At 39.7% G+C, this 21,978-nt stretch overlaps 1 protein-coding gene across 1 annotated transcript in view; it reads left to right on the top strand.

Moving 5' to 3' along the window:
- The first annotated feature begins 898 nt into the window (after positions 1 to 898).
- Positions 899 to 21,978, top strand: part of LOC131508579 (nuclear pore-associated protein 1-like) — a 38,908-nt gene continuing 17,828 nt past the window's right edge. The window contains exons 1-2 of the mRNA XM_058723564.1: positions 899 to 1,028; positions 1,246 to 1,370. Of these exons, the coding sequence (XP_058579547.1) occupies positions 899 to 1,028; positions 1,246 to 1,370 (255 nt within the window). The remainder of the gene's footprint in view (positions 1,029 to 1,245; positions 1,371 to 21,978) is intronic.

Genomic DNA, 21,978 nt, shown 5'->3' with positions numbered 1-21,978 from the left:
CTCACTATACATGTTTCTTTTGGTTTTTATAAGAATTGCCCAAATCCTTAACACATGGATACATGAGAGGCGACTGGGTGGCTCAGTCTGTTGAGCGTCCAACTTCGGCTCCGGGCATGATCTCAGTTTATGGGTTTTATCTCCTCATCGGGCTCTGTGCTGACAGCTCAGAGTCTGGAGCCTGCTTCGGATTTGGTGTCTCCCTCTCTCTCTCTGCCCCTTCCCCACTTGCACTCTGTCTCTGTATCTCTCTCAAAACTAAATAAACATTAAAAAATAAATAAAAATAAAAACACATGGATACATGAAATTCTTCACTACAACTGTAGTATAATAACATTTATTGATTAACCAGTGTTATTTTCCCCTTTACTTTCTACTACACCACCACACTCCCCTTTTTAAATTTTTTTAATGTTTATTTTTGAGAGAGACAGAGACAGAGACAGAGACAGAGAGTAAGCAGGGGAGCGTCAGAGAGAGAGGGAGACACAGAATCTGAAGCAGACCCCAGGCTCTGAGTTGTCAGCACAGAGCCTGATGCAGGGCTCGAACTCTGGACTGTGAGATCATGACTTGAGCTGAAGTAGGATGCTTAACCGGCTGAGCCATCCAGGCACCCCCACACTCCCCTTTTTAAGGTTAGGAGACACATCATTGTTTCAGAAGAGGATTTATTTACAAAAGAAGCAGAGAATAAAAGAGTCTGGTTCTTGGTTTTGTTTTCAAGAGCAATCGTCCAGTTATGAAACAATAATAATGAAAAATATTTAAATTTTTGATCACCAAGAGTTAGTTTTCCTTGACCCATGGAAACTGATAAATGTATCAGGGTCTGGATAATATTGGAGAATATTGGAGAAGCATGAGCAGGTAGAGGGGTAGGAGTCCTGGAACTATGGAACCCCACCTGGATGGACCAACTGCACAGGAAGACTTGCTCAAGCAATTGCCTGGCCCCAAACAGAAAACTTTCTCTGTCAATACCACCAGGGAGCCAGACCAGTACTTTGAGGTGCAGTCTCCATGTAAGTAGCCCAGTAAAATGCCGGTACCAAAGAGCTTTAACAGTTGTCCTTCTCATTGTGGTCCGGAAGCCACCCACCCTAAGAATAGCCAACACACCTCTGGTTGATCAAAAGGAGTGATGCCTACGTCATGGGACTGTGCCCAGGTGACATGCAGATACCCTTCATGCCCAACCCCACCTAAAATGAACTATGATACTGAGTGCCCTTTCCCCAGTGCAAATCCTCACCCAAGGCAAAGAATATGCTGTGGACCCCAGAGGTGGAGTGGCCGTGTGGAACAGATATCCAGTTCCACTCCCGATCAACCCCACATCCACACACACTAATGCACTAGACCACGTGAGACTGCAGTCAATCTGAGCTTTTCTTCCAAAGCCCACAATTTTTTGTGTGTGAAATACACAAAAGAATACATTCACTGAGCTAGTTTCTTTGGAACGTTTTATGTGTACTCTCCTTGTTAGACTATTACATATTTAAAGGTAAGGACCACACCTTTGCGTTTTTCATTTTTCTCCCAATATTTATAATATGAGCTCAGGGGAAATTAGCTCACTGAATGTCTGATTGGCAGCTTAATTGGAGGACCCCAGAACCCATATAATGTATGCTGATTATAAAGTAGATCTCCCTATTGTCTCTCTGACCACAGCACTAAAAGAAATGGGAAATCTAGAACAGTGTAACAAAAATTTCTAAGAAAGGCATTTTGGCTGAGTTGCTAATACTCAGGAATGAGGTTTACCCTCTGTGCCCTTAATTACTAAAGAACAAGGCACTCCACTAGAGGAAATGATCAATTATTCCCAAAAGGTAGTATTTACCAACTGTCATCTTCAGCAGAATATGAGTATCTCTATTGTCTATTTCTCCTCTCTTGGTCTTACTTCCAGTTATTCATAGTTCACCAATTCCCAACCATTTTTTTTTTTAAGTAGAGAAGTAAAGATACTTGTAAAATTATTGTTCTCAAGGCTCCTATTTCAGGGTTTTGTTTTGATTTGCAATCTGGTTATTTAACTTTTACAAAGCAATTGGGATTATGTTTTGTAACAAGACTTGTCAAGAATGACGAGTTTTACTTTAACAGCAGGAAGCTGGAGGATATCACCTAACCTGCAAGAGGCTGGAGACATTTAATGTAAACAGCCATACCAGCTAATCTTGTGCAGCTTATAAATTCCAGTTTTATTCACTTTCTAAACACCCTTTCCACAAAATTCTAAGTCAGGCTCTATTCTTTGTATGTGACTTCTGACTCCAAAGTGCTCTGCTAGTTTCCAGACCTAAAGAGAAAGCAATCACAGGGCTTTCATGCTCTCAGAAGGCTGCTCTCACAAAGGACCTCAAATTCTCGAGTTTTAAAGACTCTTTGAAACTTTCAAAATGGATTAAATAATTGGTAAACAGGAAAACCAATTCAGATAGAAATTAAAATTCTAAATGGGATGCAAATAGCACAGCCATCTTACTAGTTCTGTCCTCCAGTTGTTTTTCAGCTCTCCTACAAAAGAGTTAAAATGTGTTAAAATCTCTGGTAACATTTTCTTCTGTGCATATATTGATGCTTTGGGTAGATGAAATTTGATTAAAAGACTGAGCCAATCCAATACTTTTGATAAAGCAGTTTGAAGCATGTGTGTTCATCCTGCTTCTTACAGGTCTATCTATACTTGGAAACATAACGATGGATAATACAATTATAAGACACTGACTGAAGTAGTTGTGGATGCCGTATCCCTCTGTGCTTCCCAAACTGATTTACAGTGAAATATTTGAGACAGGTTTGCAAGAGAAGTTGCTGTTTGTGTGACAGTGTTCAAGTTAGCTGTCTAAAGTTTCTTTTTATGCTTAAAATATGAGGGCAGAGGATACTGGTGTAAAGAAATGCAGTAAACTTTCACCAAAAAAACAGAGAAGAACTAACTCTATATCGAAACAGACTGGCCATTGTTTGAGTGTGTATCTTAAGTTCCTATTCCGAGTAGTTGCTAGATTCTGTCAGCTATTTTTCATTCTTCAGATTTGTTTCCTCATCACCATTGTTTTCCTGATGGTTTGGTTCAGGCACCAGGCATCTTCCATACTCTGTTTGGAGGGAACTCTGGAGAGCTCTGGAGCCAATTACATCATCATACTCCCAGCAGTGTTTCAATATAAACTCCAATTTATGAATGAGACCAGAGTCACCAAGAGGTCAAATGACATATTCAGTCTTCATGAAGTGTCTCCACCACTTTAACATTTACCTTAGAAGTCCACATTATCACACTTGAGATTTACTCAAGCCCAAAACTCTGAAACCAAAAATTATCCATAGTTTACAAAAGATTTGGTGGACTTCTCTAGTGTTATTAATGGAAAACTTGCAAAGACTTCAGAATTTGTTTTGTTAAGCAAATACTGCAAATTCATATGGACATGGGGAGTTTATTAGTGTAACTAATTTTTTTCATCATTACCTCAGAATGAGGTATGACAGAAAGGTGACTTTTTAGCTCCAATACTTCATTTTTATTTCAATTTTTCTGATAATATCTTTTTATCTAATGAAAATCTTCACCTCTTAACCAGATGATATTAACATAATTGAATTGTATCTTCATAACTCAAGGTCATTATTATGAGAATCCTTATTGATTCTGTAAGGGGAAATAAGACTGGACTAAATTTTTTTGTTAAGATTAGCCAGTGTTTGTTGTGAAATTATTTTGGTTAATATTGTAGACAAATGTGGATTCTAGTATATTACTGGAAAGTTAAAGAAAACTATCATTAGAATTCAAAAATAGATTATGTCTTCTAAATCACTAGGGGAAAATTTATATAGAACTTTAAAAAGGAAACACACCAGGAAAGCATAAAAATTCAATTAAAAACAAGATTTTTCTATCAGTTGTTTACCTTGTCACCATTTTCCAACTCTGTTCTTTTAAAGTCTCTGATGATTCAGCTCCAAACTGTTGTTGACCCTGGAACAACATGGGGACTTGGGACGCCAGCTCCCCATGCAGTTGAACATTTGCATGTAACTTTTGACTACCCCGAACTTATCTACTAATAGCCTACTGTTGACTGAAGTCTTACTGATAACATGTGGATTAACAGGTATTATATTTTGTATACTGTATGCATTATATACTGTATCATTGCAATAAAGTAGGCTAGAGGAAAGAAAATGTTACTAAGAAATTCATAAAGAAGAGAAAATACATTTATAATACTGTATGTATTGAAAAAAGTCTATGTACAAGCAGACCTGTTCAGTTCAAACCCATGTTGTATTAGCAACTGTCCATATATCAGTGCGATTTCTAAGTATCTATCTATCATGTGAGCCAAAGTACAAAGTCAAATGTGCTGTTTAAAGTTCTATCCATTTGAGGAATTTCTCATCACCACCATTCTTCAGGGCTAAAACCAAGAGAGGCCGAAATTCTACAACCATCCACTTCAAGTGAGTGCCAGAAAATCATACAAAACCATCTGTGAATCAGGTTCAAGGTTTTGCTCATCAGTTAGGTGGTCATAAGGAACCAGCATGAAAATATAGGTGAAGATTAGGAGAGAAGAGACAATGCAAAGCTGTCAAAGAAATCTGGATTTTCTGCTGATGCAAATTACTTGTGCTTCTTGGACTTCCTGGAGTCCGATTTCCTACACACCATTTTTTTCTTTTTCTTTTTCAATATATGAAATTTATTGTCAAATTGGTTTCCATACAACACCCAGTGCTCATCCCAAAAGGTGCCCTCCTCAATACCCATCACCCACCCTGCCCTCCCTCCCACCCCCCATCAACCCTCAGTTTGTTCTCAGTTTTTAACAGTCTCTTATGCTTTGGCTCTCTCCCACTCTAACCTCTTTTTTTTTCTTCTCCTCCCCCATGGGCTTCTGTTAAGTTTCTCAGGATCCACATAAGAGTGAAAACATATGGTATCTGTCTTTCTCTGTATGGCTTATTTCACTTAGCATAACACTCTCCAGTTCCATCCATGTTGCTACAAAGGGCCATATTTCATTCTTTCTCATTGCTACGTAGTACTCCATTGTGTATATAAACCACAATTTCTTTATCCATTCATCAGTTGATGGACATTTAGGCTCTTTCCATAATTTGGCTCTTGTTGAGAGTGCTGCTATAAACATTGGGGTACAAGTGCCCCTATGCATCAGTACTCCTGTATCCCTTGGGTAAATTCCTAGCAGGTTATTGCTGGGTCATAGGGTAGGTCTATTTTTAATTTTCTGAGGAACCTCCACACTGCTTTCCAGAGCGGCTGCACCAATTTGCATTCCCACCAACAGTGCAAGAGGGTTCCCATTTCTCCACATCCTCTCCAGCATCTATAGTCTCCTGATTTGTTCATTTTGGCCACTCTGACTGGCGTGAGGTGGTATCTGAGTGTGGTTTTGATTTGTATTTTCCTGATGAGGAGCGACGTTGAGCATCTTTTCATGTGCCTGTTGGCCATCCGGATGTCTTCTTTAGAAAAGTGTCTATTCATGTTTTCTGCCCATTTCTTCACTGGGTTATTTTTTTTCGGGTGTGGAGTTTGGTGAGCTCTTTATAGATTTTGGATACTAGCCCCTTGTCCGATATGTCATTTGCAAATATCTTTTCCCATTCTGTTGGTTGCCTTTTAGTTTTGTTGGTTGTTTCCTTTGCTGTGCAGAAGCCTTTATCTTCATAAGGTCCCAGTAGTTCATTTTTGCTTTTAATTCCCTTGCCTTTGGGGATGTGTCAAGTAAGAGATTGCTACAGCTGAGGTAAGAGAGGTCTTTTCCTGCTTTCTCCTCTAAGGTTTTGATGGTTTCCTGTGTCACATTCAGGTCCTTTATCCATTTTGAGTTTATTTTTGTGAATGGTGTGAGAAAGTGGTCTAGTTTCAGTCTTCTGCATGTTGTTGTCCAGTTCTCCCAGCACCATTTGTTAAAGAGACTGTCTTGTTTCCATTGGATGTTCTTTCTTGCTTTGTCAAAGATTAGTTGGCCATACGTTTGTGGGTCTAGTTCTGGGGTTTCTATTCGATTCCATTGGTCTATGTGTCTGTTTTTGTGCCAATACCATGCTGTCTTGGTGAATACAGCTTTGTAGTAGAGGCTAGTCTGGGATTGTGATGCCTCCTGCTTTGGTCTTCTTCTTCAAAATTACTTTGGCTTTTCGGGGCCTTTTGTGGTTCCATATGAATTTTAGGATTGCTTGTTCTAGTTTTGAGAGAATGCTGGTGCAGTTTTCATTGGGATTGCATTGAATGTGTAGATAGCTTTGGGTAGTATTGACATTTTGACAATATTTATTCTTCCAATCCATGAGCATGGAATGCTTTTCCATTTCTTTATATCTTCTTCAATTTCCTTCATAAGCTTTCTATAGTTTTCAGCATACAGATCTTTTACATCTTTGGTTAGATTTATCCCTAGGTATTTTATGCTTCTTGGTGTAATTGTGAATGGGATCAGTTTCTCCATTTGTATTTCTGTTGCCTCATTATTAGTGTATAAGACTGCAACTGATTTCTGTACATTGATTTTGTATCCTGCAACTTTGCTGAATTCATGTATCAGTTCTAGCAGACTTTTGGTGGAGTCTATCGGATTTTCCATGTATACTATCATGTCATCTGCAAAAAGTGAAAGCTTGACTTTATCTTTGCCAATTTTGATGCTTTGATTTCCTTTTGTTGTCTGATTGCTGATGCTAGAACTTCCAACACTATGTTAAACAACAGCGGTGAGAGCGGACATCCCTGTCGTGTTCCTGATCTCAGGGAAAAAGCTCTCAGTTTTTCCCCATTGAGGATGATGTTAGCTGTGGGCTTTTCATAAATGGCTTTTAGGATCTTTAAGTATGTTCCTTCTATCCTGACTTTCTCAAGGGTTTTTATTAAGAAAGGGTGCTGGATTTTGTCAAAGGCCTTTTCTGCATCGATTGACAGGATCATATGGTTCTTCTCTTTTTTTTTGTTAATGTGATGTATCACGTTGATTGATTTGCGAATGTTGAACCATCCCTGCATCCCAGGAATGAATCCCACTGGATCATGGTGAATAATTCTTTTTATATGCTGTTGAATTCGATTTGCTAGTATCTTATTGAGAATTTTTGCATCCATATTCATCAGGGATATTGGCCTGTAGTTCTCTTTTTTTTTTTACTGGGTCTCTGTCTGGTTTAGGAATCAAAGTAATACTGGCTTCATAGAATGAGTCTGGAAGTTTTCCTTCCCTTTCTATTTCTTGGAATAGCTTGAGAAGGATAGGTATTATCTCTGCTTTAAACGTCTGGTAGAACTCCCCTGGGAAGCCATCTGGTCCTGGACTCTTATTTGTTGGGAGAGTTTTGATCACTGATTCCATTTCTTCGCTGGTTATGGGTCTGTTCAAGCTTTCTATTTCCTCCTGGTTGAGTTTTGGAAGCGTGTGGATGTTTAGGAATTTGTCCATTTCTTCCAGGTTGTCCAGTTTGTTGGCATATAATTTTTCATAGTATTCCCTGATAATTGCTGGTATCTCTGAGGGATTGGTTGTAATAATTCCATTTTCATTCATGATTTTATCTATTTGGGTCATCTCCCTTTTCTTTTTGAGAAGCCTGGCTAGAGGTTTGTCAATTTTGTTTATTTTTTCAAAAAACCAACTCTTGGTTTCGTTGAGCTGCTCTACAGTTTTTTAGATTCTATATTGTTTATTTCTGCTCTGATCTTTATTATTTCTCTTCTTCTGCTGGGTTTAGGCTGCCTTTGCTGTTCTGCTTCTATTTCCTTTAGGTGTGCTGTTAGATTTTGTATTTGGGATTTTTCTTGTTTCTTGAGATAGGCCTGGATTGCAATGTATTTTCCTCTCAGGACTGCCTTCGCTGCGTCCCAAAGCGTTTGGATTGTTGTATTTTCATTTTCGTTTGTTTCCATATATTTTTAAATTTCTTCTCTAATTGCCTGGTTGACCCACTCATTCGTCAGTGGGGTGTTCTTTAACCTCCATGCTTTTGGAGGTTTTCCAGACTTTTTCCTGTGGTTGATTTCAAGCTTCATAGCATTGTGGTCTGAAAGTATGCATGGTATAATTTCAATTCTTATATACTTATGAAGGGCTGTTTTGTGACCCAGTATATGATCTATCTTGGAGAATGTTCCATGTGCACTCGAGAAGAAAGTATATTCTGTTGCTTTGGGATGCAGAGTTCTAAATATATCTGTCTAGTCCATCTGATCCAATGTATCATTCAGGGCCCTTGTTTCTTTATTGACCGTGTGTCTAGATGATCTATCCATTTCTGTAAGTGGAGTGTTAAAGTCCCCTGCAATTACCACATTCTTATCAATAAGGTTGCTTATGTTTGTGAGTAATTGTTATATATTTGGGGGCTCCGGTATTCGGCACATAGACATTTATAATTGTTAGCTCTTCCTCAGGATAGACCCTGTAATTATTATATAATGCCCTTCTTCATCTCTTGTTACAGCCTTTAATTTAAAGTCTAGTTTGTCTGATATAAGTATGGCTACTCCAGCTTTCTTTTGGCTTCCAGTAGCATGATAAATAGTTCTCCATCCCCTCACTCTCAATCTAAAGGTGTCCTCAGATCTCAAATGAGTCTCTTGTAGACAGCAAATAGATGGGTCTTGTTTTTTTATCCATTCTGATACCCTATGTCTTTTGGTTGGTGCATTTAATCCATTTACATTCAGTGTTATTATAGAAAGATACGGGTTTAGAGTCGTGATGTCTGTATGTTTTATGCTTGTAGTGATGTCTCTGGTACTTTGTCTCACAGGATCCCCCTTAGGATCTCTTGTAGGGCTGGTTTAGTGGTGACAAATTCCTTCAGTTTTTGTTTGTTTGGGAAGACCTTTATCTCTCCTTCTATTCTAAATGACAGACTTGCTGGATAAAGGATTCTCGGCTGCATATTTTTTTCTGTTTAGCACACTGAAGATATTGTGCCAAGCCTTTCTGGCCTGCCAAGTTTCAAAGGAGAGATCAGTCACGAGTCTTATAGGTCTCCCTTTATATGTGAGGGCATGTTTATCCCTTGCTGCTTTCAGAATTTTCTCTTTATCCTTGTATTTTGCCAGTTTCACTATGATATGTCGTGCAGAAGATCGATTCAAGTTACGTCTGAAGGGAGTTCTCTGTGCCTCTTGGATTTCAATGCCTTTTTCCTTCCCCAGTTCAGGGAAGTTCTCAGCTATAATTTCTTCAAGTACCCCTTCAGCACCTTGCCCTCTCTCTTCCTCCTCTGGGATACCAATTATGCGTATATTATTTCTTTTTAGTGTATCACTTAGTTCTCTAATTTTCCCCTCATACTCCTGGATTTTTTTATCTCTCTTTCTCTCAGCTTCCTCTTTTTCCATAACTTTATCTTCTAGTTCACCTATTCTCTCCTCTGCCTCTTCAATCCGAGCCGTCGTGGTTTCCATTTTGTTTTGCATTTCGTTTTGCATTTCGTTTAAAGCGTTTGTCAGCTCCTCGTGACTGTTCCTTAGTCCCTTGATCTCTGTAGCAAGAGATTCTCTGCTGTCCTCTATACTGTTTTCAAGCCCAGCGATTAATTTTATGACTATTATTCTAAATTCACTTTCTGTTATATTATTTAAATCCTTTTGATCAGTTCATTGGCTGTTGTTATTTCCTGGAGATTCTTCTGAGGGGAATTCTTCCGTTTGGTCATTTTGGATAGTCCCTGGAGTGGTGAGGACCTGCAGGGCACTTCCCCTGTGCTGTGGTGTATAACTGGAGTTGGTGGGCGGGGCCGCAGTCCAACCCGATGTCTGCCCCCAGCCCACCGCTGGGGCCACAGTCAGACTGGTGTGTGCCTTCTCTTCCCCTCTCCTAGGGGCGGGATTCACTGTGGGGTGGCGTGGCCCGTCTGGGCTACTTGCACACTGCCAGGCTTGTGGTGCTGGGGATCTGGCGTATTAGCTGGGGTGGGTAGGCAAGGTGCACAGGGGCAGGAGGGGCAGGCTTAGCTCGCTTCTCCTTAGGTGATCCACTTCAGGAGGGGCCCTGTGGCAGCGGGAGGGAGTCAGATCTGCTGCCGGAGGTTTGGCTCCGCAGAAGCACAAAGTTGGGTGTTTGCGCTGAGCGAGCAAGTTCCCTGGCAGGAACTGGTTCTCTTTGGGATTTTGGCTGGGGGATGGGCGGGGGAGATGGTGCTGGCGAGCGCCTTTGTTCCCCACCAAGCTGAGCTCTGCCCTCTAGGGGCTCAGCAGCTCTCCCTCCCTTTGTCCTCCAGCCTTCCCGCTTTCTGAGCAGAGCTGTTAACTTATGACCTCCCAGACGCTAAGTCGAGCTTGCTGTCGGAACACAGTCCGTCCGGCCCCTCCGCTTTTGCCAGCCAGACTCAGGGGCTATGCTTGGCCGGTGGGCCGCCCCTCCGCCCCGGCTCCCTCCCGCCAGTCCGTGGAGTGCGCACCACCTCGCCGCCCTTCCTACCCTCTTCCGTGGGCCTCTTGTCTGTGCTTGGCTCTGGAGACTCCATTCTCCTAATCCTCTGGTGGTTTTCTGGGTTCTTTAGGCAGGTGTAGGTGGAATCTAAGTGATCAGCAGGACGTGCAGTGAGCCCAGCGTCCTCCTACGCCGCCATCTTCCCTCCCAGGATCCTGAATTTTTTTTTTAATTAAACATTTTAAAAAATTTAAATATAATTTATTGTCAAATTGGTTTCCATACAACACCCTGTGCTCATCTCAACAGGTCTGAAGGGCATTTGACCTCGGGGTTGTGTTGGAGTTGGAGGTCAAAAGCCAGATTCTCAAAAAAGGTATTCTTCCACTCACTGAACCCAGAAAATTTCCACATGCTACAGAAATGTTTATCATTCTCCTACCTGACCTAAAGCTGTTTGTGAGTTTTGGTGAAGGGAAAGGAGACTCAGAAATTCAGCAAGCATTGGACTGTGGTATCTTTCCAGCACGGAGACCATATAATTATATATGAAAAGGTGCTCTGTTTTTGACCAGTGAAGTTTGATGAAAACCTACACAGGATCACCTACTTTTTTCACAGATGAATGAATTTTGGCAATCTACTTACCCAAACAATAATACATAGGCACAGCCCAAGAAGTTTGATCTCACCAATATTTTGCCACATACCTATTGGAAAATAGTACAGAATAAAGCATAGTACTGAGATGAGATGCCCCTGGAAAATATTTTTAAAATACCTTAAATATGGATATTATGGTATAGTTCATTTTTTTCCCTGAAAATTGAAGTGATTGTTTGTCAGAGAATAAGATGGTTTCAGTGTCTATCAGCAATAATAGTAAGTGATATTGGCTTCCTAGAGAGTATGATGTGGGTTTTAGATTTTCATTTTTAATTAGATCATTATTTTGTTCAGAGAAGCACATAATCTCCCTTTGCATTATGTGGTAAAGGTGAATGAGTGATTAAGAAAGCCTCACTCAGTGAAATGAAGAAGGCACCTGATAATTAAAAAAAAATTATACTCTAAAGATAAACAGAAAAGTAAGAGTATAGTTCTAAAACTTGACTTTTCAAGGTCTCCTCTTTAAACCAAATTGAAGTTTTTCTTTAACTGGAATTTATCCTATATTTGCTTCATGCTTGAAGGCCCCAGGGCATTTGTCCAGAGATTATTTTATTAGACCTTGTAGGGTAGACAGAATAATGTTCTTCACCCAAGACATTCACATCCTACTTCCCCAAAACTGGTGAATATATAACCTTATGTGGCACAACGGACTTTCCATGTGTGATGAAGTTAAGGGGCTTGAGCTGGGAAAACTACCAGGGATGATTTGAATGAGCCCAATGCAATCACAACAGTCCTTATCTGACAGAGGCAAGAAAAATCAGAGTCAGGAAGGCAATGTGTCAAAGGAAGAAGAGAGAGATTTAAAAATGCTCTGCTGCCTTTGAATATGGAGGAAGGGACACTGAGCCCAGGAATTCAAGTGGCCTTTTTTAAAGTTGGAAAAGGCAAGGAAACGGATTCTCCCTCAGAGCCTCCAAAAAACACACAGTCTTGCCAGCACCTTGATTTTAGTTAGTGAGACCAATTTTGGATATCTGACCTTTAGAAATGTAGGAAAATTGTGTTGTTTTAATACACGAAGATTGTAGTAATTTATAACAGCAGCAATAGGAAACTAATACACCTATTAATGATTCTGAGATTTGAGAAGGTGAGGCATCATCTCCACTTTATAAGAATATCATGGTTTTTTCCTGACTCTGCAGTTAATATGGCAGAGCTGGGAATAGAATCCAGATTTTATGACTTCAAGTCCCCTTCAAGTGCTATTGTTCTACTAGAATTTATTTAGTTTCATCATTTTGCAGTATTTTTTAGGAAGCTCTGGGTTTGTTTCTGATTGCTGATATAATAAATTGCCACAAACTTCATGGCCTAAAACAACACATATTTATTCTCTTTACAGTTCTGGAGATCAAATGTCTAATATGAGTCTCATTGGGCTAAGGTCAATCCAGGTGTCAGCACATCTGCATTCCTTCTGGAAAATCTAATGGAGACTGTTTTCTAGACTTTTCCGGCTTCTAGAGACCACTTGCGTTCCTTGGTTTATGGCTTCTTCTCCATCTTCAAGCCCTCAACATAGTGTCTTCAGATCTCTTTCTGACTAGGACTCCTGTTTCTTTTGTCACATCTTTCTTGATTTTAAACCTCTTATCTCCCTCTTATAAGACCCTTGTCATCATACTGAACCTATAGAGATAATCCAGGATAATCTCCCCATCAATATTATTAATTTAGCCACATCTTCAAAGTCTCCTTTACTATGTAAAGAGGTTCTTGGGTTTGTGATATGGACATCTTTGGGAAGGGCATTATTCTGTGTACCAGGGTCTCCTATGTATCAAATTGTCCTAATTTCTGAGAATAGTTTTAAATGCCCAATATTGAGGGAATTCCATTAAGAAATGTTGAACTCTTAGACATAATCTGACTTATGTCTTAAAAACTCACTCTGACTCTTTAAATAAAATATAGTGGAGGGTTGCCTGGGTGGCTCAGTTGGTTGAGCATCCGACTTGGGCTCAGGTCATGATCACACACTTCGTGGGTTCAAGCCGTGACTGGGTTCTATGCTGACAGCTCTGAGCAAGGACCCTACTTCAGATTCTGTGTGTCTCTCTCTCTCTGCCCTTCCCCCCCCACCTTGTGCTTTGTCTCTCTCTCTCTCTCCCAAAAATAAATAAACCTTAAATAAAATATAGTGGAGAAAGGAAGAGGGATGGCAGAATGGAAACAGTTGTCTAATAAAGAGCTATATGATAAGGTCTATCTGTATTCTTTACGGTGGTCTTGAAAAACTGGATAGTTTTAAAATTTGAGAAAAACTGGGTGAGGACCATGTTTTAATTTAGTTGGGGCTGGAGGTGAGAATTAAGAATTTGTTTCAAATATGTAGGATTTGAGATTTCTCGCATCCAACCACAGTTGTCAAGGCAGCAGTTGGACATGTGAATTTGAGTTCAGGGTAGTAGATAGGAGTGAATATTGGGAATTTGGAAATTAGTGTATGTACTTATATTTAAGATTTCATGATCCAGTAGATCCAACAATACAGGAAAAACCTGTGAGAAATACCTGTGTTACATTAAGTCTCTCACAAGCCCCAGTAGGAGAATCATAGCACAGACATCTAGGACTTTAGACTAAATCTATGTCCCCTTCTGGGGGTATCTATCTCTTTTTGAGAAAAGCTCCTGGTTTGCTAGGGGAACATCATAGCGAAAAAATGGCTTATCAGAAAACATCAAGTGACTGAAATTTGAGCTGCTCATCAGGAACAATGTTATCTGAATCTCTAAGGAATAAGGTTGGATACTCAGACTAACAATTTATCATGAAGTTGAAATGGTGTATAGGAGAGAAAACCACCAGAAGACTAGCAAAAAGAAGTCTCCAGAGCCAAGCACAGACGAGAGGCCCACAGAAGAGGGTAGGAAGGGTGGAGAGGCGATGCATGCTACACGGACTGGTGGGAGGGAGACGGGGTGGAGGGGCAGCCCACGGGCAAAATAGAGGCCCTGAGTCTAGCTTGCAAAAGCAGAGGGGCCAGACGGAGTGTGTTCCGACAGCAAGCGAGATTTAACATCTGGGAGGTTATAAGTTAACATCTCTGCTCGTAGAGTGGGAAGGCTGGAGGACAATGGGAGGGAGAGTTGCTGAGCCCCGGGACGACAGAGCTCAGTTTGGCGGGGAACAAAGACGCTCACCACCAAGATCTCCCTCGCCCATCCCCCAGCCAAAATCCCAAAGGGAACCAGTTACTGCCAGGGAACTTGCTTGCACCACTAACACCCAACCCTGTGCTTATGTGGAGCCACACCTCCAGTGGCTGGACTGACTCCCTCCTGCTGCCACAGGGCCCCTCCTGAAGCAGATCACCAAAGGAGAAGCGAGCTAAGCCTGCCCTCCCACCCCTGTGCACCTTGCCTATCCACCCCAGCTAATATGCCAGATCCCCAGCACCACAAGCCTGGCAGTGTGCAAGCAGCCCAGATGGGCCACCCCACCCCACAGTGAACCCTGCCCCTAGGACAGGGGAGGAGAAGGTACACACCAGTCTGACTGTGGCCCCAGTGGTGGGCTGGGGGGCAGACATCAGGTCTGACTGCGGCCCCGCCCACGAACTCCAGTTATTTAAGACAGCACAGGGGAAGTGCCCTGCAGGTCCTCACCACTCCAGGGACTATCCAAAATGACGAAATGGAAGAATTCCCCTCAAAAGAATCTCCGGGAAATAACAACAGCTAACGAACTGATCAAAAAGGATTTAAACAATATAACAGAAAGAGAATTTAGAATAATAGTCATAAAATTAATCACTGGGCTTGAAAACAGTATAGAGGACAGCAGAGAATCTATTGCTACACAGATCAAGGGACTAAGGAACAGTCAGGAGGAGAGAAAAAAATGCTATAAACGAACTGAAAAATAAAATGGAAACGACCATGGCTCGGACTGAAGAGGCAGAGGAGAGAATAGGTGAACTAGAAGATAAAGTTATGGAAAAAGAGGAAGCTGAGAAAAAGAGAGATTAAAAATCCAGGAGTATGAGGGGGAAATTAGAGAACTAAGTGATGAACTAAAGAGAATAATATACGCATAATTGGTATTCCAGAGAAGGAAGAGAGAGGGAAAGGTGCTGAAGGTGTACTTGAAGAAATCAAAGCTGAGAACTTCCCTGAACTGGGGAAGGAAAAAAGCATTGAAATCCAAGAGGCACAGAGAACTCCCTTCAGACGTAACTTGAATCAATCTTCTACACGACATATCATAGTGAAACTGGCAAAATACAAGGATAAAGAGAAAATTCTGAAAGCAGCAAGGGATAAACATGCCCTCACATATAAAGGGAGACCTATAAGACTCGTGACTGATCTCTCCTTTGAAACTTGGCAGGCCAGAAAGGCTTGGCACAATATCTTCAGTGTGCTAAACAGAAAAAAATATGCAGCCGAGAATCCTTTATCCAGCAAGTCTGTCATTTAGAATAGAAGGAGAGATAAAGGTCTTCCCAAACAAACAAAAACTGAAGGAATTTGTCACCACTAAACCAGCCCTACAAGAGATCCTAAGGGGGATCCTGTGAGACAAAGTACCAGAGACATCACTACAAGCATAAAACATACAGACATCACAATGACTCTAAACCCGTATCTTTCTATAATAACACTGAATGTAAATGGATTAAATGCACCAACCAAAAGACATAGGGTATCAGAATGGATAAAAAAACAAGACCCATCTATTTGCTGTCTACAAGAGACTCATTTGAGATCTGAGGACACCTTTAGATTGAGAGTGAGGGGATGGAGAACTATTTATCATGCTACTGGAAGCCAAAAGAAAGCTGGAGTAGCCATACTTATATCAGACAAACTAGACTTTAAATTAAAGGCTGTAACAAGAGATGAAGAAGGGCATTATATAATAATTACAGGGTCTATCCTGAGGAAGAGCTAACAATTATAAATGTCTATGTGCCGAATACCGGAGCCCCCAAATATATAAAACAATTACTCACAAACATAAGCAACCTTATTGATAAGAATGTGGTAATTGCAGGGGACTTTAACACTCCACTTACAGAAATGGATAGATCATCTAGACACACGGTCAATAAAGAAACAAGGGCCCTGAATGATACATTGGATCAGATGGACTAGACAGATATATTTAGAACTCTGCATCCCAAAGCAACAGAATATACTTTCTTCTCGAGTGCACATGGAACATTCTCCAAGATAGATCATATACTGGGTCACAAAACAGCCCTTCATAAGTATATAAGAATTGAAATTATACCATGCATACTTTCAGACCACAATGCTATGAAGCTTGAAATCAACCACAGGAAAAAGTCTGGAAAACCTCCAAAAGCATGGAGGTTAAAGAACACCCCACTGACGAATGAGTGGGTCAACCAGGCAATTAGAGAAGAAATTTAAAAATATATGGAAACAAACGAAAATGAAAATACAACAATCCAAACGCTTTGGGACGCAGCGAAGGCAGTCCTGAGAGGAAAATACATTGCAATCCAGGCCTATCTCAAGAAACAAGAAAAATCCCAAATACAAAATCTAACAGCACACCTAAAGGAAATAGAAGCAGAACAGCAAAGGCAGCCTAAACCCAGCAGAAGAAGAGAAATAATAAAGATCAGAGCAGAAATAAACAATATAGAATCTAAAAAACTGTAGAGCAGCTCAACGAAACCAAGAGTTGGTTTTTTGAAAAAATAAACAAAATTGACAAACCTCTAGCCAGGCTTCTCAAAAAGAAAAGGGAGATGACCCAAATAGATAAAATCATGAATGAAAATGGAATTATTACAACCAATCCCTCAGAGATACCAGCAATTATCAGGGAATACTATGAAAAATTATATGCCAACAAACTGGACAACCTGGAAGAAATGGACAAATTCCTAAACATCCACACGCTTCCAAAACTCAACCAGGAGGAAATAGAAAGCTTGAACAGACCCATAACCAGCGAAGAAATGGAATCAGTGATCAAAACTCTCCCAACAAATAAGAGTCCAGGACCAGATGGCTTCCCAGGGGAGTTCTACCAGACGTTTAAAGCAGAGATAATACCTATCCTTCTCAAGCTATTCCAAGAAATAGAAAGGGAAGGAAAACTTCCAGACTCATTCTATGAAGCCAGTATTACTTTGATTCCTAAACCAGACAGAGACCCAGTAAAAAAAAAAGAGAACTACAGGCCAATATCCCTGATGAATATGGATGCAAAAATTCTCAATAAGATACTAGCAAATCGAATTCAACAGCATATAAAAAGAATTATTCACCATGATCCAGTGGGATTCATTCCTGGGATGCAGGGATGGTTCAACATTCGCAAATCAATCAACGTGATACATCACATTAACAAAAAAAAAGAGAAGAACCATATGATCCTGTCAATCGATGCAGAAAAGGCCTTTGACAAAATCCAGCACCCTTTCTTAATAAAAACCCTTGAGAAAGTCAGGATAGAAGGAACATACTTAAAGATCCTAAAAGCCATTTATGAAAAGCCCACAGCTAACATCATCCTCAATGGGGAAAAACTGAGAGCTTTTTCCCTGAGATCAGGAACACGACAGGGATGCGCACTCTCACTGCTGTTGTTTAACATAGTGCTGGAAGTTCTAGCATCAGCAATCAGACAACAAAAGGAAATCAAAGGCATCCAAATTGGCAAAGATGAAGTGAAGCTTTCACTTTTTGCAGATGACATGATAGTATACATGGAAAATCCGATAGACTCCACCAAAAGTCTGCTAGAACTGATACATGAATTCAGCAAAGTTGCAGGATACAAAATCAATGTACAGAAATCAGTTGCATTCTTATACACTAACAATGAAGCAACAGAAAGACAAAGAAACTGATCCCATTCACAATTACACCAAGAAGCATAAAATACCGAGGAATAAATCTAACCAAAGATGTAACAGATCTGTATGCTCAAAACGATAGAAAGCTTATGAAGGAAATTGAACAAGATATAAAGAAATGGAAAAACATTCCATGCTCATGGATTGGAAGAATAAATATTGTCAAAATGTCAATACTACCCAAAGCTATCTACACATTCAATGCAATCCCAATCAAAATTGCACCAGCATTCTTCTCGAAGCTAGAACAAGCAATTCTAAAATTCATGTGGAAACACAAAAGGCCCCGAATAGCCAAAGTAATTTTGAAGAAGAAGACCAAAGCAGGAGGCATCACAATCCCAGACTTTAGCCTCTACTACAAAGCTGTAATCATCAAGACAGCATGGTATTGGCACAAAAACAGACATATAGACCAATGGAATAGAATAGAAACCCCAGAACTAGACCCACAAACGTATGGCCAACTAATCTTTGACAAAGCAAGAAAGAACATCCAATGGAAACAAGACAGTCTCTTTAACAAATGGTGCTTGGAGAACTGGACAACAACATGCAGAAGACTGAAACTAGACCACTTTCTCACACCATTCACAAAAATAAACTCAAAATGGATAAAGGACCTGAATGTGACACAGGAAACCATCAAAACCTTAGAGGAGAAAGCAGGAAAAGACCTCTCTGACCTCAGCCGTAGCAATCTCTTACTCGGCACATCCCCAAAGGCAAGGGAATTAAAAGGAAAAGTGAATTACTGGGACCTTATGAAGATAAAAAGCTTCTGCACAGCAAAGGAAACAACCAACAAAACTAAAAGGCAACCAACGGAATGGGAAAAGATATTTGCAAATGACATATCGGACAAGGGGCTAGTATCCAAAATCTATAAAGAGCTCATCAAACTCCACACCCGAAAAACAAATAACCCAGTGAAGAAATGGGCAGAAAACATGAATAGACACTTCTCTAAAGAAGACATCCGCATGGCCAACAGGCACATGAAAAGATGTTCAACATCGCTCCTCATCAGGGAAATACAAATCAAAACCACACTCAGATATCACCTCACGCCAGTCAGAGTGGCCAAAATGAAGAAATCAGGAGACTATAGATGCTGGAGAGGATGTGGAGAAACGGGAACCCTCTTGCACTGTTGGTGGGAATGCAAATTGGTGCAGCTGCTCTGGAAAGCAGTGTGGAGGTTCCTCAGAAAATTAAAAATAGACCTACCCTATGACCCAGCAATAGCCTGCTAGGAATTTACCCAAGGGATACAGGAGTACTGATGTATAGGGGCACTTGTACCCCAATGTTTATAGCAGCACTCTCAACAAGAGCCAAATTATGGAAAGAGCCTAAATGTCCATCAACTGATGAATGGATAAAGAAATTGTGGTTTATATACACAATGGAATACTACGTGGCAATGAGAAAGAATGAAATATGGCCTTTTGTAGCAACGTGGATGGAACTGCAGAGTGTGATGCTAAGTGAAATAAGCCATACAGAGAAAGACAGATACCATATAGTTTCACTCTTATGTGGATCCTGAGAAATGTAACAGAAACCCATGGGGGAGGGGAAGGAAAAAAAAAAAGAGGTTAGAGTGGGAGAGAGCCAAAGCATAAGAGACTGTTAAAAACTGAGAACAAACTGAGGGTTGATGGGGGGTGGGAGGGAGGGCAGGGTGGGTGATGGGTATTGAGGAGGGCACCTTTTGGGATGAGCACTGGGTGTTGTATGGAAACCAATTTGACAATAAATTTCATATATTAAAAAAAAAAGAATTATCCTAATATAGGATGTAAAAGACCTTCACAGAGAAAATTGTAAACTGTTTTAAGAATAAAAAAATGAGCAGAAGTAAATAAATATACAATAAAATATATCATAAAGATTAAAAAAAAAGAAAGGAAGAATACCTTTTTTGATTCAAAAGCACCAAGCCAGATGCAATTACATATTTTGAATGTTTTCCAGTGGATAATTATTTTTGGTGCTGGTTGGAATAATTACTGAGCAAAGAGTTGCCCTCTTATTTCAGTAGGGGAAATCAAGAAGTTTCTGACTCATCAATAAAACATTACAAAAGACTTTAAAATTGTTGTCAAGGATTACTTTCAAAATTTATACTTTCAAAATTTATACTTAGTCATCAACAAATTCTGCTTTTATCTAAACATGGTATTGTTTATGCACAGGAAATTTACCCCGCCCAGAAGAAGAATCTTTAGAGAAGAACACTGAAAAATCGGCAAGAAGCTACACCCTGTACCCTAAATCCTCAATTCCTGCAAAACACTTCATAAAAATGAGAAGAAGAAAAAAAAACTAGCATGGTATACAATTCATATTTATAAATTACTGTTCCCTTGAAGAAGGTTAAAAAGTATTTTGATGTGGTTTTCTTTCATGTCTAGGGGTGTCTCCATTAGAATAAATAAAATTAAAGTATTATTTAGCCCCACAAGGTGTCTTTACGTTTGACAAGTCTTATTTGGAATGAATCCATATAAGGAAAATCTTTACATATGCATACAAAAAGGCAGATAGACTAAACTTCTTTTCTAAAGACTGAGATAAATGAGACTAGCATTTTAATTTGCACAGGAAGAGAGGGATGGGGGGAAAGAAAGTCAAATATGAAAATATCCTCGAGATGCTTCAACTGGATTATTGCCCCTATCCTTAACAAAGAGAAAAAAAATCACGTATTTAGAACAGATATCCTCTTGGAAATGATAGTTATGTTGCAATATTGGTGGTATCAGGATGGCATGCTGGTTTCCAACGAGTCCTGCTCTTATTATGTAGGTATCAGAACCCATTTCTGACACAGCTCTCTCTGGGAAATAAAAGAAGGCATCCCTTAAAAGTGATTTTATAGCAGAGAGTGCTCAGAAGAACTCACATTTTGAGGGAAAAGTTTCAAGAGTTGTACATAAGTAAGAACTTAGTAGAAAAGATCTCAAATGCTTGAAACTAAATTGTTTGGTCCTGAACTCACTCTTTCTTTCCCTTTATTTGTTCATTTTTTCCTTCCCTCCCTTCAGAGAAATAAACTATTAGAAACCATATTTTCTTTTTTTTAACCATATTTTCAAACATATCAAAAACTTCATCTTTTTGAGGAAATGAAATTCATCTTTACAATGTAAGAGATGCAAATAAATTTAAGCTATTCTTGAAAATAAAACATTTTCTGATGATTATGTATAAGAGGACTCTTCATGAAGATTTAATTTGAATGGGTACTGACTCACTTGTAACAGCAATCTTGAAACTACTTTGCAAAACAAAAGTAAGTGACTGACATTATTCTGCCATCTACATGCTAGAGAAGTAGAATCATTAAGTTCAGCAATCTTTACACTGTATGATACTGGGAACTCTGGAATTTCCACAAAGATATTTCTGGACACAGAAATGAGAGCGCCCTGAATTTCCCAAGTGACATTAAGCAAGCAGCTGGATTTTGTTTTTTACATACATCAGGGTTCCTCATAACATTTTATAGGAAGACATGACTCTCTATCTTTGGAAGAACACTAAGTGAATCTGTGTTTTAGAATAGAAAATCAGAAAATTCTAACACATTATTTTCCACCAATTTTGGGTTTTTTTTCCCCTTGTTGCAGAAACACTTAGATATTTTTAGGAGTTGTCAAATTTACAAGCTGCATCTCGTGTTCTTAATGATGCCAATACAACCACATTTTTCTTCACAAATATTTTCACCTCTACCGACCATGTCATCATTTATAAATGATTGCCATGTGAAGATAAACCACCTTGATGGAAATGCCTTATAAAGGCCAGACATGGCTGTTGTAAAAATAAACTCAATCAGTAGTTCTCGTCATTATTTTTCCTCCTCTGATATTAAAAGGATAGATTAAGGCTAAATGATCAAAGAGTAGTTCAGCATCATGGCCAAGTACCATAGATGGAGCAGAGGGGACTAGTCTTGGAAAAGTGTGTGAATTCTTTGAAAATCATTGGGTTTGGCTTTTAAATTGTGACAGTTGT

Source organism: Neofelis nebulosa, chromosome 4 (genome assembly GCF_028018385.1).
Source record: "Neofelis nebulosa isolate mNeoNeb1 chromosome 4, mNeoNeb1.pri, whole genome shotgun sequence".
NCBI lineage: Eukaryota > Metazoa > Chordata > Mammalia > Carnivora > Felidae > Neofelis > Neofelis nebulosa.
Note: the sequence above shows the minus strand (reverse complement) of the source record. Positions and strands in the feature narration are given on the sequence as shown.